Below are 19,223 nucleotides of genomic sequence, written 5' to 3' on the forward strand. Positions count from 1 at the left end.
CGCCTACTTCAAAGGCAATATAGACTCTCCAGCTTCTCAGAGTCTACATTCAAGCCGGCATGTCAGCAGCATCTAACAACACAGAGATACTTTTTAAAATATGCAAGGACCTGGCCAATCCTACTGCAGTACATCCCTCTACCACACCCACCCAGGCCCTCTGCTCAGCCATGGCCTCTCATTTCACCACTAAAACTCAGGACATCCTGTCCTCACTCATCTGCTCCCCTCCCTCCCTCTACCTCACAAAGGCCCTCCTTGACCACCCCTTCTCGTCTCCTCCTCTCCTCCCTCTCTCCTGTCACACCTGATGAGGTTTCCAGACAAGTCTGGTCTATGAACGTCTCATCCAAACAGGTGTCTCCCTGCCCCTCCAGAACCATTAAGGACAACATTGACTCTCTCGGTCCAGCCATGTCCGATCTCTGCAACCACTCCTTTGCCACTGGAGCTTTCCCCCCCTCTCCACTCAAGTACTCCCTTGTGCACCCCCTGCTCAAAAAGCATTCTACCGACCCCTTCATCCCAAGAAACTATTGCCCGACTTCTATTACTCTTTTCCTGGGCAAACCCCTGGAGAAATTGGCTAGGTCCAGGCTAACCCTCCACAATTAATCTGTTGGTTGTCTCCATGACCATCAGTCTGGCTTCAGAGCAACCAGAGGCACAGAAACTGCTCTCCTGAACACCTGTGAAGATTTGCTCTCTAACCTTGACTCTAACTCGCCCTCTGTCCTTGTCGTCATCCACATCAACCTTTCTTCTGCTTTTGACATGGTGAACCACAACATCCTGATCATCCGTCTCCGAGATACCCTGGGCATCACAGATCAGGCTCTGGCGTGGCTATCCTCTTTCCTCTTGGACTGACATTCTCAGGTTGAACTTGGGTCCTTCCTCTTCTCCATCACACTCTCATCATGTGGTGTTCCCCAGGGATCACTCCTCTTGTCCTGATTTGTCAATGTGTATCTGGCCCCCTTGGCCCGTCTGATCTCTACCTTTTCCTCTAACTTTCAGTGTTATGCGGATGACACGCAGCTCTTTCAGGCTACCGTTGGCCTCCTCCTCGCTCAGCCCTGACTGTCCTTCTGCTATTCAGGCATGGTGCGCCTCTAATGATCTCTGCCTTAATGCCACTAAGATGTAGATCCTTCTCATTGGGACCCCTGCTCCCGCTTTTCCCCTTTCACTCTCGCCGGCCTCCCTTGGCCCTGTGCCCTCACACTCTTGTGAGGAAAAAAACCTTGGGGTCATCTTCGACCCCACTCTCTCCTTCTATCCACACATCACAGACATCTCCTAAAAGTCCCATTTCCAACTGCACCTCCTCAGAAGTATTGTACCTTTTCTCACCTTCTTCCAGAAGCTCACTGTCTCCAGAGACCTGGTTCTCTCTAGGCTTGACTACTGCAACAGCCTCTTTCTCAATCTACCTAACTCTACCCTCTGTCTTCTGCAACTCATCCAAAACAGGACTGAAAGACTTATCCTTGGCCTTACGCCCAGGGACTGCATCTCTATGGCTCTGAACTCCCTCCACTGGCTCCTGGTGGCTGCAAGGATCAAGTTCAAGACCCTATGCATCGTCCACAAGGCCTTCTGGGGCCGGGACTTGTACTCCAATGCCCTCTTCCTATGTACCTTCCTTCCAGAGCCCTCCACTCTTCTACGTCCAATTCTCTGCAGGTGCGTCACTTCTCCAAGCAGAGACTGGATGGTAGATCTCTTTCCTCTACAGGTGCCTCCCTCTGGAATGACCTCCCTGCCACGCTCCACCTTGAGCTGAACCTCCTTTTGTCCAGAAGCTCCTCAAGACCTTTTCTCCTCTTCCTTCTCTCTGCTTCTCCCTTGCTAACCTTTCCCCACCTCCTCCTATCTGCCTTCCCTCTGCTATCCTTCCCTTTCTCCTGCTCAGTTATGTGACTGGCTGTGTGGTGCTCCTCTGAGTCATATAGGACACATGCCCGCCACCCCCCTGCCCAGCCCTAGCACTTGTATTTGGGCCCTCATGCACTGCCATCTGGCCTTCCTTGCACTCCTGGGGCATGTTTCCCTTGGAGGCCCTGCCTTCCTTGCACTTAACCTTGGGTACTGTTCCATTGGGTGCACTTCTCTCCCTTCCTCTCCCATGCACTTCTGGTCTGCGCACTTGAATGATCTAAATGATACTAGACCTAGAAAGATTGTTTGTCTTGTTCTCCCCTGTTTCCCCACCCTGCCCCGTTGCATCTTGAAACACTTGTGTATAGGCACATCTTAAATAACCTATCAATCAATTATGCTCTACATTCGTTGACACAGAATGCAAGGGCGAGATGTTGGCATGAATACGACTGTACGATGTGCAGTAATTTGCAAGGTAATGGAGGCCTTCTAGTAGTTCCAGCTGGTGCCATGTGCCTCTTGATCTATGCAAGAGGTCAGGGAGGAGGTGATGTTTGATGAAAACTAGAAGCACTGTTTGAAGTTTTGTTGCCGACTATGTTTCAGATGGACTTACGCCATTAAATCAACGTATTTTTAAACGTGGTATGCTTGGTCGACTCAGTGACCTATATAGACCCCTTTCTCCTGTTGTGAGGGTTCCCCTCTATGCCTCCATATCACACAGCCTATTTCTCCCCCATATCTGCAGAGCCCTAACATATGCATATATATATTGGGTAGGCTTGATCAATCTGGGTCGACCAAACCTACTACTGTTAAAAATTTCACACAAAGTATTCACTGCAGACCGTTTGAGAGCCCAGTGACAATGGTGTATTGCAACAGCACAATTGGCAAATTGGCAGATTGAGCAACTTTTTTTGCATCACTCTAGACTATTTGAGCAACACACTGGTATTTGTGTGCACCCAGGATTAGTTGAGCAATAGTCAGATATACTTTGACGGTAACCTAGCATGTGGTGGGCAGCACCCTTCCACATACTATCAACTCTGATTGCATTTTATTATCAGGCTATTTTGATCTGTATTTCAGTAACTAGCATATGAAGAATAATATGAAATATATCTCCTGGCCGGGAAGTTGATGTTATTATATCACTTTACACAAGATTTTAAACTGGTGTTTGTTGGTACAGGAATATTATCAGGCTCGACTTTAGCGGTGTAATGCACACCTTTATGTCAACAATACATGCAGGGTCTCTATCAGGTGTGAAATTTTGTGATGGCTTTAACAATGATTTGTCACAGAGATATGCTTCAATGCACTCTGGCAGACCAGGCATCTGAGGCATCGGATAAGTTCCCCTTCAGCGCACACTGTTAATACTATGCCTTGTTATCCAACATCTTTCACAACATGTACACTTGTCTAGGTGGTGGATCCACCCCAAACACTGTTGTGTTCCTGGTACCGAGGGTTTGGTGGGCGAGGAGGCTCTGTCCGATTTAGTGTGTAAACGTATGACCCAACTGGTCATGGCTGCCTCTGCTTGTCCGCTGCTGGAACAGGATGAAGGTTTGCACATCACCTACCGTCCATATCATTGATGCATTACAGACCGTCCATCATTAGGAAGAATCTCAATAACATAAGCACAGACCTCATTTTACCACACTGTATTTGCACTCTATAGTCTTCCAAATAGTATTAGGAAACTTCAGGATACGAGAAGGTAACCTACAAAGGAAAAGGGATGTATTGGTTTTTTACTTACAGAATCAAAGTAAAGGTTGACATTTCCATTGCCATTCTCGACTTTTTTGATGAGCCTGTTTGAGGGAGCTGAATCCAGTGACGGTGCAAAGCCACCAAGTAAATTCACTCGCACAAGGACCATTCCACTCTCTGAAGATGTGTCGGTTCCCAAAAACCTAGAACGCAAAAAAGTACATGCATGATTTAAGAAATAACATTCATAAATAATTGAAAGTATTTCATTTCGCACATATTGGTTAACATTTGCGAATGTAGTGTACTGTGGAGCATAATGACATGTAACCTTGTTATTCTTAAAAGGCACCCATTTTCTTAAAAACGAGACATATTGCTAGCCTGTATCTATAGTTTGACCACTCCTGTCCAGAAATGATCAACATTACTTATTTGGTTCCATGTCTTTACAACGACACCCTAAAAATGACATACTTTTAAAATGACCCCTGAATAACGATCACCCCGCCAAGCCCCCATTTCTACTGCTTTTTACCCTCCCCTAACTACCCTCACCCCTTTCAATCCCTTATCCCACCCCCATATATACTTTTACTTTAAAATTCGACTTTTTGTCGTTATTTAGGTGTCGTTTAAAAAGTTTGGCGTTACTTATTTTCATTATACACACTGGATACTACGTATTCAAATTGCACAACATTGTTTACAATGTTGCTCCAATTCAAAAAATACATTATCTCAATCTGGAAATTTGCAGCCAGTAAAATCTGCAAAATTTCTGGTGAAAAAAAAAATAAATGCCACAGGAGTAAATTCATTTTGAATCCTGGGTTTTTAAAATAGGGCAGGGTTAGAATCTTCAGCCATGTATCCTTGACAAGGTTAGCAACAGCAGGGATATAAAGGAGGCAGGTCTCATTTGGCAGACCCAGAATTTCTGGGAGTTCATATTGAGCCACTTGCTTTAATAGGGCAGACAATCCAAGTGTTGCAACAGCCACGGCAATTGTCCTCAGATGAGGACATATTTGGCTTCCCATAAACAAAGACTTGCACGAAGTCCAGCTGGGAAGAGGTGTTGAGGCCAATCCATCATGCAAATTATTAAATGTTCAAGTGTATATTGAATTTCAAACCAAAAGATAATCTAATGTTTTAGAAAATATTCCAAAAATGAAGCTGGAATTATTTTATTTTACATAAAGAAATTAGTGAAACATTCTTACTAACCCATGCTACCTCAGGCAAAAGTAAACCAGCCAAAGATTGACAAAGAACAGTTTTGTTTAACGTATAATGTTTGAAATGTGTTTTTCCAGTGAAATATCCTAAGTAACCACATTAGGAATTGATGTTCTTTTCTTTTTTTATCATTTATGGTCCATTTGCCATCACAACCTTTTTCAAAATTACATATTTAAGTGGTGTTTAGTAAAGATTTTGGTTGTAGGCATATTTGTTAACCATTAAATGCGTTTCCTAATTCTTGAATAATTTATTCTGAATTCGAAAGAAAGGCTGGAAGTCACGCGTAAATGTGCATTTATTTTGCAAACCAAACCCAACATTTCCCTTGTTTTTGACAAAGATTTTTATGAATATTGTCGCTAAGTACATTATATCCTTATAATGTACAAACAATAGCAGTATTAAAGATTCATTTTTATTTTTAACTGTTAAGCATTAGGCGTTGCGTATTTGTAATATTGTAATATTTCATTTTATTTTTATATATTGATTTCATTATTCTTGTTAATATTCTTTTTAAATGACTCTACATTACCAGATGCCACCCAATTTCTTTTTTTACTGCACGAATACCACAGCACAAAGATGAGCTGATACAATGATGGAAATCAGCACGTCAACACGTTTTAGACTTGCACATTATTTACCTTTGGTTAATGTTCTTTGTTGGCTAATCTTCCCCTCTACAGATTCATAACCTTAGATATATTTTCTCTAGCAGTTTTAAAAAACGTTTTCAGCCATCATGGGGTGCAGCGCTCCTGTGTGTCTGCTCCGCTTGGTGTTGTTGGGTACCCAGGATGCTGGATGTGCCTTGCCAGAGAGCAAGGAGAGTTAAACTCTCTGGTGGTGGATTGCAAGGAAGCTGTGCGACAGATCCTACGGTCAGGCCTAGAAATGGCGGATTGTGTTGCTCATGCCATGGGATCTGGAACAGTGCTTTGCAGAACTTCTGGGTTCAGCCTGGATATTCAAGCCATGATGTGCCATTTGATGGTGACAACCTGTATGTACGAGGCCAATTAGTGCTTGGAGAAGCTTAGTGTCCAAGGCCGCAGGCAAGTGCCCGTGTTTAGCTGTTCAATGACCTGCTTCCACTTTCTCCAGTGTCCAGTGATTTTGCTCTTTTTCCGGCTTTGCCAGCCCGGGCACATGCCAGGTGCCCTCCAGCAAACAGATCTAACAGTGCTTCCCCCCAACAAAGAAGAGGTAGGGCTGCTCAGAGAGGCACTGTTGTTGCATTTGCCATCCTCTCAGTGAGTCTTCACAGAGAAACCCTTTTATTGGAATTGTGTGCATTAGTCCATGGTGGGGGGATTCTCTTTATGTCAAACAGTGGCAGCACACCCCCTCCTATGCCTGCTTACTGTTAGGGCTAAAGCTCACTTTCCTCCACTTGCCCCTGGAAAGTCCCCACTCATTCTTTCTTACCCCGGAGGCTCTCCTGATTGAGAATATGTTGAGACTATTCAGCCAGTCAAGGAAAGGACCGCAATAGAACTTGTGCCCACCATAAAGAGGGGAAAGGGTTGGTACTCTCTATTTTCTGGTTTGAAAAGAAAATGAGGGACTACTGCCCATCATGGATGCAAGGCTCCTGAATTTGGACATGCGCTTGGGAAGGGCCTTTGCTCTAAGCATCTTTCAGGTGTTACACGTATTCCAAACACATAGTTCAGACATGGTTTCCGCATCTTCTGGGTCCCATGCCATTCTGCATCTTCAGGGTGCCATAGGCCTATTTGTGCATGAGGTCCCTCCAGTGGCTGCTTTACTGTCAAATGTATGTTTCTATGCAACGTGATGGACCCGTTACAAATCTTAAGCAAGGTATCATAGGACCTCCCAAGATGGGCCGTTAAAGACAACCTCCTCAGAGATGAGCCTTTTCATGAAATTGTCCTTAAATAACAATAGTCATGGATGCCACCCTAACAGGTTGTGGTGCTCACCTGGTCAATTTGACGGTAAGCAGACTGTGGTCTCTCATGGAGATGAGAAGTCTCCCTCCCCTCACTCAATCTGTTGGAGCTATGTGCCATCAGACTGGCCCTGCTTTCTCTCAAGTATTTCCAGATTCTGACAGGAAACCTGGTGGCTATGAATAACCTCAACTGGAGAGGTGATGTGGGGTGCTTGCTGTGTGCAGGTAAATAATGAATCTGTGCAGATGTTTCTTTGCTGGCAGCCCATCTTGTGGGTACACCGGATATGGTTGCAGATGCCTTCAGCAGGTAGTTGTCGGTCTCCGACAAGTTGGAGTTATCACAAAGTTCTGTATGAGGTCCTCACCATTTGGGTTCTCTGAAGATGGACTTCTTTCCCTCCAGTGTCAAATAGAAATGCGAGCTGCTCTCCTCTTCAGGGAGATTCGTAGGACACATCGATTGTTGAGTGGCACTTCAAACTTCTCTATGCATTCTAATGCCTGTCATTCCACTGGTACTCAGGAGATTGCAAAAGTTCAGGTTCACACTTATCATGATTGCCCAATACTGGGCCAAGGGGAAATACTACCAGGAACTAAATGACATGTACTATGAACCTTCATGGTGCCTCCTGGTGATGGTAGGCGCCTCTCCCAGTTAGTGGTGAAGGACAGCACTAGGGCCCCACATATGCATCACATGTTTCAATCTTCATGTCTGGTGGTAGAGCTACATGGAGTGGGATCTGACTGATGGCATGCTGGATGGGCTCCTTCCTGCTAGGAGGCCTGTCTCCAAGTCCATATATGCCTACAGATCTGTAGGTTTTCAGCTTGAAAGAAAGTTACTGACCTGTGGGTCTGTTCGACTTTGAAATAATTGGGGTAAACCCATATTCACAATTTCCCTTCTAATCCTGTTGAGGGATCGGTCTAGATAAATATTCTTTAAGGCAATTTATGTTTGCATATAGTAAGCTTCTTGGTTTATTATAACTGTTGTAACCGGCACATGTTTTTACCCGGAAGGTCTTTCTCAAGACTATGGGCCTCATTGCATGTATGCCGATATCCTGGCAGTAATATCACCAGGATCCAGGAAAATGATATTACTGTTACCAGCGCCTGATCTGCCAGTGTTACCATCGGATCACAGGTGCCAGCAACGGTAAGTAATCCCCATTCGATGCAGTTCAGGGGAATGCCTGTGTTACCGGCACAATACTGGCTGTTTCTTGCCAGTGAGGGGCCTAATATACCTTCCGCTTTTAGCTGGAGGCAAATCAGGCTACCACACCAGCAAACTTGTAGTTTTCCAGTAGGGAACAGTGCTAGTAAAAGTTATTAATGGCACTTTTAATTCCAGACCAGAAAACCTATAACAAGGTCCTATTTTCTTTTTTTTTTTAATTGGTATTTGACTTTTACAACAAACAAAAAGCTTTTGCCCAAACACATCCATATAATAAAACCAGCACATTAACATGACAAGCTACAACACAAAACATACAATCAAAGCAATAGCGTGAGACATGTTGGTCCTTTAGAGACATGGCGTGTAAGGCTCTCCAATAAAACAAACAAAGGAGAAAAAACATTCATTCTAATGATTCAATTAACTTAAATATTTCTTTTAAAAACCTTATTAAAGCTAAAGTTCATGTTAGTTTTTCTCCTTGTATAAAAGCAAGCCACCACCTCTCTGCACACCATGGTCCTTGCTCCGCAATATGTTTACACACCTATCTACACACCATGGTCCTCGCTCTGCAATATGTGTACACACCTCTCTGCACACCATGGTCCTCGCTCCTCAAATGTTTGCACACTTCTCTGCACACCATGGTCCTCGCTCTGCAATAGGTTTACACACCTCTCTGCACACCATGGTCCTTGCTCTGCAATATGTTTACACACCTCTCTGCACACCATGGTCCTCGATCCTCAATATGTTTACACACCTCTCTGCACACCATGGTCCTCGCTCTGCAATATGTTTACACACCTCTCTGCACACCATGATCCTCCCTCCGCAATATGGTTACAGACCTCTCTGCACACCATGGTCCTCGCTCCGCAATATGTTTACACACCTCTCTGCACACCATGGTCCTCGCTCCGCAATATGTTTACACACCTCTCTGCACACCATGGTCCTCGCTCCGCAATATGTTTACACACCTCTCTGCACACCATGGTCCTCGCTCCTCAATATGTTTACACACCTCTCTGCACACCATAGTCCTCGCTCTGCAATATGTTTACACACCTCTCTGCACACCATGGTCCTCGCTCTGCAATATGTTTACCCAACAGCTTTGTTCTTAAATTCATAATTCCCGTACAAAAGAGAACCAAGTGTTGTAAGGATTCGATGGAATTCACCTTTCTACACAATCTGCACATAAAGTTGCCTTAAATATTCCTTTGCCCATTTCACAAATTCATATGGATTTAACGTGCCAAAAGCATGGGGTGTTAAACTCGAAATACTCACATTTTCCCCCAGAAAGATTTTCCATTCTGCAGTAATTTCGGTGGTGAAATTGCCACAAAATTGGGACACTTTGACATGCAAAGTGTCTTAATTTTCTGAGGTGGGCGAATTTGCTGCAGAGTTTGCACATAGCCAATTCATAGGAATGTGCCGTGTTTGGCAGCAGCTTCCGTTTAGTATCTCAAACAGGTTGTGAGAGTAATGTGTGAACATTCAACCAGCACATGGCTAAACTGCCGAAAGGAACCATCACCCAGCACCCTCAGAAAAAAAACATGCTTCTTGCTCTCCATCTCGGAGCAAAGAGGGCAATATAGCTGCCTTGGTTCCTGCAAGAATAGTTTAGTCAATCAAAGTCTCAGGCATTGGATGGGTGACACAAATTTTAGAAGATGTGGACGTGTTTTTCTTGGCAAAGTCGTTGCCCATGACTAAAGCCAACAAAAGCTTCTTCCTTAAAGAAAGCATAGGCTTCGATGTAGCCAGGTTAAAAGGAAGCAAATATTTTTGGTAGGCTGCTTTCCCAAAATGTCGGTACCGTCATGCTGTTTTTTGGTCACAGAGGGTGCAGTGATCTCATAGACCTTCTACTGCCTTGACAATAGTGTACTAAAAGGGCACACTTATCTGGGTCGCTCTATAGGGCACAGAGATTGCTTAACCTCTATCCTGGAAAGTAGTCAAAGACTCTAGCATTCTGAAACTTGGAAGCAAAGGCAGCCAGGAACCCAATGTGTTCATGAACTCCCCAGGGAAGTCTCAGAAGTCACCCTCAGAAAGGTACTTGAGGGCAAAGGGAACTGGGTCCCTCCCCTCAAAGATCTGACACAGACTTCTTGAGGCTGAGGCACATTTTTGTCCCTCAGGCTCTTCCTGGAAAGAAGCGGCGCAGTCATCACGAAGCGCGCCCCACCGTTGCTAAAACGCTGGAAGGTGAAGCCACTTGGCACAGAAAAGCAGCCGTGTTATTCAGCTGTGCTACCAAGAACAAGGCAAAAAGCTTTCAGTGATAGGCTGATGGTCTTCCTCTTCCTGCCTTGAAAGGTGCACTGGGCCCTTGTCCCTCTACCAGCATCAAAGACACAGAAGCGTCATCAAAGATGTCTTGAAGTTTTTACAAGAACATCTCTCGCTCTTTCGGAGTAGAGGAGCTAGCGGGGCATGGCATTTATTCTATCTCATGGGGGGAATGCTCTGACTCAGAAGCTGACTGTTGGGGGTAGGAGAGATGGTGTTGTTTCTTCGACGTCGAAGAAGAGTGGGGTCCGGTAAAGTACAATGATACCTCCTGTGCCTCTTCTTTTTGATGCCTAGTGGGGCAGTGATTATTCTGGTCTCGTGACAGTCCAGGGCTTCTCCTGTTCGATAGAAGGTGAAGGCTGTAATAGAGCCAGGGACTTAGTGTTGGCACCCAGTATATGGTGCACTAAGGGAAAGACTCAGACTTGGCCTGATCGTAACCCTATTCTTTATCAACAAACTTCCTTTTCTGGCTCCTCCCTTTTCCCTCAGAGCAGTGCTCTTCGGAAAGGGCCCTGTGCTGCAACGTTCTATGACCCACAACCCTTAGTTGGAGTTATCCTGCTCTTGTGTAGAGTGGCAAGGTGTTGGCTCTCTGCTGCTTGTGGTCTCAGGGGGAAAATATTGCTAAGAGCCACACTCCTCTGTGTCATGCTCCGAAGCAAGGCACCAAACAGCACTGGTTTGGGACCACCATAGCCATCGCATTTGGGCAACCCTTGCATGACTTAATGGCAGGAACTTTCAGGCGAGACATGACATAATTTAGTAAACAAAACTGTTTCACCCAAAGAGCAGCATCTGAGCACTGAGGTCATGGGGAACATGGAGCTCAATATAAACACCACCCATGACCTAACATTCGAGTCATGGGAGTCAATGGATCTGATGCAAACAGGCCTGCACAGCTCATTTGGGGATCAGGGCACTGTTAGAAACTGTGAATCTCGGGGAGTTACTATAGGAGAGAGGATGACGAGGTAGAGTACTAAATAAAAGCAGATGCAGATTACTGTAAAGTCGCCAAAAATGTTACATGCAGGATTTAGAAAAAGATTAATATTTATATTATTGAATCCTAGGTTTCCAGCAAGCAGTAAATACAACATTTAGCTTTTTCACATATCGATTTTAAGATTTTGATAAAGGAGAAGACTCCCTCTCTATATGACATTTTGCATTAATTGCTGATTTATTTAATAACATCAACTATTGTCCTTCATTTGCTTTCACTTAATTTATTCTGCATGTAAAAAAAATGCAACAATTGCTCGCAGAGTGTGACAAGCACCTGTGTGGCCCCCCCTCTAATATTTAGGGAGGAGACAGAGGACGAACAGCTGACAGGTATGAGTGAAGACTGGGGGCCATTTGCCAGGGGAGGTTTATTTGCACCACTAACACTCTGGTAAACTTAAAATACAACAGAAGGGTTGCAGGCAAGGAAAGAGAGGGAGGGAGACTGCTGAAGAGGCGCAGACTGGGAGCGAGACAAAGGGAGTGGACAATTCTGGACATTTGGGGGTGGGGCAGCGCCAGAATTGTCACCTCGTTGAAATTCAAGCATACAAAATAAACAAAATTATCAAGACAAGTCCTAAAAAAAAGTGGGAAGGCTCATTAACATACCAATTGAATGTGGTGTCACCATAAATTAGCATATCAAGATGCCCTATGAAAAAAGTGGGGGCATTCCGTCCACCCATGTGTACACTCGACTTAAACCCTCACAGATATTCAGGAGTAATTACTCAGAAAACAATGTCACATTTAGGAAGCTGAAATATTCACAGGTGAAATGAAATTAGATAAATATTGGCACAAAAAGTAAATAAGAGAAGGCATTCTATTTTGCTTATTCATAGTTTGAGCAGTCACATTTCCCCTGAAAGAACTTTTGAAAGTATTTTACTGTTTACATTGCCAGATTCCATACACAAGTTTAGTGGCGCGAGTAAAACAGCAACAGCATCAATACACGTGTATTAACAGCTTTCTTAATGATTCACCTGAAATAAATCACTAATGGCTCCAGTAGGGCCTGGGAAATGGGCGGCCCTGTTTGATGCGTCTTTCCAGGCATCCAATAGGTCATTGTGTACAGAAAAAAGAGGACGCTTCCCATCATCTGGAAAGGGGTCCGATTGGGCAAGCGTGGAATTCCAGCCAACAGATACATTAAGCTTACTTTTTGTTAACTCTGATGTCATTGAAATGCCAATCCCAATAAAGCGCACATGGCTATGAGCATGACCGAGTATAGCGAGAAACCCCTAAAGAACTAGGAGGTTTGGGAGTTTTCCTCTGAGGAGCTTTTCAAAATGAGATCATACAATGTTGTATTTTATTGCACACTTTTTTTGCTAAGAATTGGATACAAAATAATATAAAATTGGTTCTGCAGGGCAACACATACACATATTGTCTAGTGCCATGTCACAAACAGTACACAGTAGCAATTTCATGATGGCTTTATTTTAATCACAGAAGTTTACCACTTACATTTGAATGCTGGCTGTGCCAACATATGCCAGGATTGTCACTGGGAAACAACTCATGCCGGCTGTGCATAAGGAAAGTATTTGTCACTTTAAGAACACTAGTGCTGGCTCTTCCTAGTAAGGCTGGTATTTGTCATTGTATGAACGCTTGTGATGGGCTGTGCTCAGTGCTTAATTTGAGGGGGTGGTTGCCGGTGCCCAACACCGGCACTCTTTTTTGGGCACCGGAACTCATGCGGGGCCAGCCCACGTGCAATTGCTTTGTTTGTTCTTCCACTTCGCTTTGCTTCGATTATAAATCATTGGGATTTGTCATTCTGATCTCGATCTCTCTCGTGCTTGCAGGTTGCAGGCCATTGCTGGCTGGGCCTGGGAGGGGCCAGCAATAGCAATGAACAACAAACTGTTACAAACAACAGCCAATGAAAACTACCATTCTGTTGATACTATGCAGTATTTGATACATTCTGTATAGTAACACAGAATGTGCAGTTTTCATTGGCTGTTCTTCTGAGCCAGTGAAATGACATGGTGACGTGTTGTTGTTGCCACAGGAGGCAGCGCGGCGCCACCTTCATTTCACAAGTTACTGTGAAGTGAAGGTGTCGAGCTGTGGCGTCGTCGGTCCTGACTTGTGAGAGAGAGAGCTTGCCCTGCTGCACTGCGTGGTGCGGCCTAGTTCCTACCTGGGGCCCCCTCTGCCTGCTTTTTCATTTGTGCGGGTGCCAGTGTGCACCCCCAGCACCCCCACCCTGAGGCTCAATAGGATAGCAAGTCCGCAGTCGGCAAAGCACATAAGTCACTTGTTGCGTGCGGTGAAGCTGAGCCTGTCACTGTCAAATGATCAGGCACAGAAGGCCCAGGTCGCGGCCCAGGCGGCGGCACGGTCCCCTGGTGGTGTCCTGACTGCCCAGGAGTCAGGACCCCACCAGGGGCCCATCCGCGCCCGGGCTTCTGTCTGTGTGACCTGTGTGCAGTGTGCTGCTGACTGCAGTCAGTGCCAGGCACAGGCCAATTTCTGTGACCAGGGGCTGCCGGCTGCCGCGGGCGGCCAGGCCCATGGATTGTGCCCAAAAGTATGTTTTTTACTTTCTTTTTTGAAAACCTGACCTTCCGTGTGGCCGGTGGCCGGGGCCCCGCGGAAGGTAGGTTTTAAAAGAAATAACTTATTTTGAGTGGCGGCTGTGGCCCATCACTTCGAAAGTGTTGGGCCCCAGCCGCCCAAATATATGTTTTTTACTTTTAAAATCTTACCTTCTGTGGGGCCACTGCGCCGCACTCCTATTTTTGTCATCAGGCTCAGCAATGCCGTGGCGGTGGTGGCCCCATGGAAGGTAGCCTAAGTGATTGAGGCAAGGCAGGGCAAAGCCCAGGACCGGGCGGGGCACGGGCAGCAACGTGGTCCCACTAGTGTGTCACAAAAGGAATGAATTGTCGTTTGCAACTTTGGCCACTTTTTCATTGGTGCTGAGCCCGACTCGAGACAATTGTATGCCCCAGTCCGACCCTGGATAGCATTCATCTAAGCGAAACATGAACTGTGAATTTGTGCCTGGGTATTTCCGTTCTTCCTTTTAATGTTATCGGCCTCATTAGTTCACAAACGAGCTTCAGCGAGGGGCCCCCTTACGGTGCACGTATAGGGCCAAAACCGAACCGGCTGCACTTCACGAGAAAAGCCCTTGTAAAGACGAACTTCTGAAATGCCATTTCAGGCTTAAAGATACACACATGGAAACTAGACGGGGATAAACATGGTGCATGTGCCCACTAATCTGTCGTCATAAACAAAAGCACTAGTAGAGTATTCGTGTATAATTCTCAACCGTCTTTTGCTGTCATTTTTTTACATAATTCCAGTGCATGTTTTCTATCCTGCTGTGTAGTTTATACACCAGATGTGGCCCCTTAACCTGGGTACAATACACTCCGAGCATGTGCTCCAAATGAGAGCACATGCAATCCTCAGATAGGAATCCTCAGATAGGGAGGTGGGTGTCTGTTACACCCTGCAGTTTAGTGAAGTATGTCAAGAACATGTCAGTGGGAAGGAAATATCCGAATATGCATTCTCCTCTGGCTCCTGAAATTTGGGTGACAAAACATATTTAGTTTTTTAATATGTGTTAAGGTGGAAAGAGGCCCTAAAGCAGAAGTAGCACAGGCCGTTGATTTCACAACAATGTCTTGCAGAAATTACTTTTTCCAAGTTATACAACACCATGCTCATGCTTGAAGGAAGGGTGAAGGGGGATGCATTTATGAGATGTGATGACTGATAAGGGCTTGAGAGTAAATTGATTACACAAAACACCTGGATGAGGTGACTGAAGAACGGGCTGAGGGAGGGTGCTCTTCTTGGAGGTAACCGATTAACAGTACTTGGTGTACTTTAACAGACTGTCAGATGGGGCAGAAGGGGTAGAGACAAATACAGTGCAAAAGTGACTGAAACAGAATGCTTTTTTATTTATTCGCATTTTTAAAGTGCTCACACAGCCCGGGGCATCGAGGCGCAGTTACAGGAGGAGCATTTCTTAGTTGAGTATTTACTACTAGCCTGTGCCAGCAGTTGCTGCAGCGCCAAACATGTGACATGGAGCAGCAGCAGTGTGATGGGCTGGTGGTGGGCCGATCTAGGTAGGTCTAGCACTGAAATGGTGCGGCCGATGCGCCCGCGCTAATGGTGGCCCCGCGCCCACGCTGAGGGCGGCGCTGCGCCCGGCATTATGGGCCAATATTTTTTGGGTACTGCCACTTATTTTTTTACAAATTAAGCACTGGCTGTGCTCAGAAAGGCCTGTATTTGCCTCTATAAGAACACTTGTGCTGGCTCTGCCCAGGGAGGCTTATATTTGCAGTGTAAGAACACTTGGACCAGTTCTTTCTAATAAGGCCATTATTTTCCACTTTAAGAACACTCATGGTGGGTCTGTCCAGTATTTGGCAGGTCAAGAAAACTTGTGCTGAAAGTGTTCAGTACATCGAGTCTTGCTGTGGCTTCCTGCATTGCCATGATGGGTGGCAGACCCCCTCTGCCTGCCAAAAACATGGCAGGTTTACTCCGTGGGATTACTTTCTAACCCCTCTCTCTGCTTGAGAAAATGCAGGAGAGGGAGGGGTGAAGAGGCCTTCATTGTCCCCTACAAGCCGGATTGTAGAGCACCGGTTGAGGATAATGACGGCAGTAACATTACAGCAGTTACCCCTAGTGCTTTTCACAGGACTGTTCAGTAATAAAGGACTAAAGGGTTGATGCCCAATGCTATACAGAGTGTTAAGGGTGCCAGTCCTTGTATTTGCAAAGAGTGAGTATTTTTAGATTCTTTGCAAATTCAAAGACTACATTTGCATTGTGGTTCAATAGAAAGGTATTTGATCCATGACGTAAATGAAAAAAAAAGTCATTGTGTTACATTTTGGGACATAGAAAGTCCCAAGAAGGTAGGCGTGGTGCACAAGCACTACCTATTGGCAAACCACCACATTGTTTCGGTAACAAATTTAGTTGTTTCCGCTTATGCATTCATCTGTTCACTGATGATGAACTGATCAGTGGACACCAGATATGTCATCAAATTTCAAAGTGAGAGCAACGTTTACATCACTCACCGTGTGCATACATTCAGGGTCATCTGGTTGATGTCGTTTTCGTCGTCTTGAACAGTAACATCTAAATCAAAAGCGTCTTGGCTGTCCTCAGGCTTGCGTCTTGTAGTGATCACTTCTTCTTTCACATTGTAGAAAATATTGAGCTACACAGAGGTAAAGACAAAAAGTTTAGTGATATAAAAGTTTATATTTTGCAATTTATTTGAGGGGAAACATCCAGTGTCGCTAAATATTTCAGTAGTTCCCTTCTGTTAAAGACATGGAGTAAAACAATATGCTTTTCTTTCTTTACTTTTCTCCTCAGCAGTAGCTAAGCATCAATATATTCAAACCTAAATCAAACACTACATTTCCCATGAATACAAATGTCTGAGTAGTTCAGACCATTTAAAGGCATTCCCCTAAACTTTACCCTGACTAGTGTTTCTCCTCTTTCTTTCGTTGCCGAAGTGAACTGTCCTTTAACCACTTCTGCAACCAGGGCACTCGCAATCAGTTAGTTGATAACATCAGAAACTTGAAATCACTATCGTCAATCCAACTTCCAATTACTAACTCTTATTTTGAGACTGGATCACTTCACCCTGATGAGTTCTGTTCTGATCCTGCAATTAAATATATAATCATTCAGAAGGGCATGAATCAACAAAAGCGGGCAGGCTGCCCTGAACTTTAGAATCTTTTTATATATTGTTTAACCCAAGTGTAATAATGCTTGCTCAGTTTCTTTAATAGAATCAAACCTCTACTGTATTGTAATCTTTATTCTATGTCAAGACCGAGAGCCGAGTATTCTACATATTTAAAGCTTACTCACCACCAATGAAGCCACCTCAATGTGTTTAAAATCCACTTTTTTTTACCAGTCCTATGATGATGTCCATTGATGATGTCTTTCGAGCAGTCCATGGATGAAGCTCTGGCTTCCTCCTTAACTGCCCCCTAAATGTTTTGGACTTCAACGCCCTAGCCACTGTAGTCAGTGGTGAAGGATGATGGGAGTTGAAGTCCTAGACATCTGAGAACCATCTAATTAGAAACCATGCCCCTAGCCGATAGCCCCTCGAATAGGGACTTGTCTATCCCAGCTTCTATCACGGCCCTACCTAATCCAGCACACTAACATGGGGGAAGAGACTGGGCAATGTGGCTATCCCATAGCCATCAATAGGTGTGGTTTCCCAGTAGGCCTGAACCTCTTCTTACTCTCGCATGCTTTAGGATATCTCACACTATCGAAACGACTACCTCTCTGCAGGAGTACACTGACCAGACATGACGCCAATCATAAAACTGATACAGGCACAGCACAACAGGTATGCCTCCTTCACTGCTTTTGGTAATGTGGCCACACGGCAGGATACACTCTTCAGGAGGGGTGTGAGCTGGTACAGAAGCAATGCAAACAACAATAGTGCAGCGGTACCCAATTAAAACAAAGTCCAACCAACATTCTTTAAAAGTAGGATCTTTAATTAAACTAACAAAAATGCACACAACTATTAAAACCATTGCTGGCCCTGGGAAACACAGAGAAAGCAGACTTTATTTTAAAGAGGCTTTCTGTGTTTGTGAACATGAGTGTACAGGCAAGGAATTCAGCAGCAAAAAGACAAGGCTTATGAATAGGACTCTCAAAAGGTAGAGAAGGAGGGTTTAAAAGTCAATAGGGTCCTTTAAGGTTGACCGGGGGCAGGGCCTCTTTGGATACCTCAGTGTCAAGCCACGCTTTTCAGTGTTGAACCGGGAGTCCAAGTGCTTTCAATGCCAAGCTAGGGTCAGGTTGAGGAGCGGCAGTGACAGGTTTAAATTATGCAGTACTGTAAAGCAGTGGGAACAGATTGCGGGTCAAAAAAGCTGGGGACTTCAAGCGATGTCAGTTGCTAGTACTGGAAAACAAGCCAGCCTTAGGTGCAGGGAAGCATAGACTGGTGTAAGGGTGTCAAAGGAGTCAGACGAGGCGTCATGTTGTTTGGTTAAATAGCACAAACCCCAACTATCCCAATCTCTATGAGGGGTTTCCCCGCCTCAACCTAGGTAAACAAGGATATGTCAGAATGTATGTCAAATGAAAAACCATCCTTTTCCAAAACCATGTTTCTAACCCTTTCACTAAAACCTAATAAGTTCTAAATAACAAAGTTCTTCCATGAGCAGAATGCCTCTTTTCTACCAGTATCTGATAAGGTAAAAGTCCAGAAGAATGCCTCCCTTCTCTTGGCAAACTCTGATAGCACAAAACAAAAGAAAAGGTCTCTCACCATGAGAATGCCTTCTGTCTCCTGGATTATCTTCTCAAAGAGCTGTCTCCTTAACTCTTGTAGCTTCTGCTGAGCTTTCTTCACTAGGCCTTCAAAGGCTTCCTTGGTCCCGTAACCTCTTGCAATACCTTCTTGTTGAGGGACATTATTCCCTATGAACAGTTCCCTTGAGATTCGGAAAGTGGTCTTTTGTCTACCACCGTGGAGAGGAGATATTCCTCTGGTACATTGTTTATGCTCTTGGTTGCAATCTTGAAAAGTGGTGTTAGGACTGCCACTGTGGTGAGAAAACACTTCTCTGTGGGTCTCTGTTTTCCAACTTGGGTCAGTGGTCTTATGCTTGCCACTGTAATGAAGAAACCTCTGTTGCACTCTTCAGTTTCTGTTGGGTCAGTGGGCCTATGACTGCCACTGTTCCATGGAAGTTCTCCTTGGATGCTTGGTTTAACACTACCAGTGTCCTTGAACCATCTCTGGTGGTCAGTGGGCTTACTGCTGCCACTGCAATGACACATTTATCCTCCAATGCT

General features: G+C 44.9%; 1 protein-coding gene across 1 annotated transcript in view; it reads right to left on the minus strand.

Annotated features, from left to right (window-relative positions):
- LOC138453423 (CD109 antigen-like) overlaps positions 1-19,223 on the minus strand; it is a 1,481,241-nt gene that overhangs the window by 102,270 nt on the left and 1,359,748 nt on the right. Inside the window, exons 30-31 of the mRNA XM_069606256.1 lie at positions 16,433-16,575; positions 3,671-3,827 (exon numbers count right to left, since the gene is read on the minus strand). Coding sequence (XP_069462357.1) covers positions 3,671-3,827; positions 16,433-16,575 — 300 coding nt within the window. The remainder of the gene's footprint in view (positions 1-3,670; positions 3,828-16,432; positions 16,576-19,223) is intronic.

Source organism: Ambystoma mexicanum, chromosome 4p (assembly GCF_040938575.1).
Source record: "Ambystoma mexicanum isolate Mex_15411 chromosome 4p, UKY_AmexF1_1, whole genome shotgun sequence".
NCBI classification, from domain to species: Eukaryota; Metazoa; Chordata; class Amphibia; order Caudata; family Ambystomatidae; genus Ambystoma; species Ambystoma mexicanum.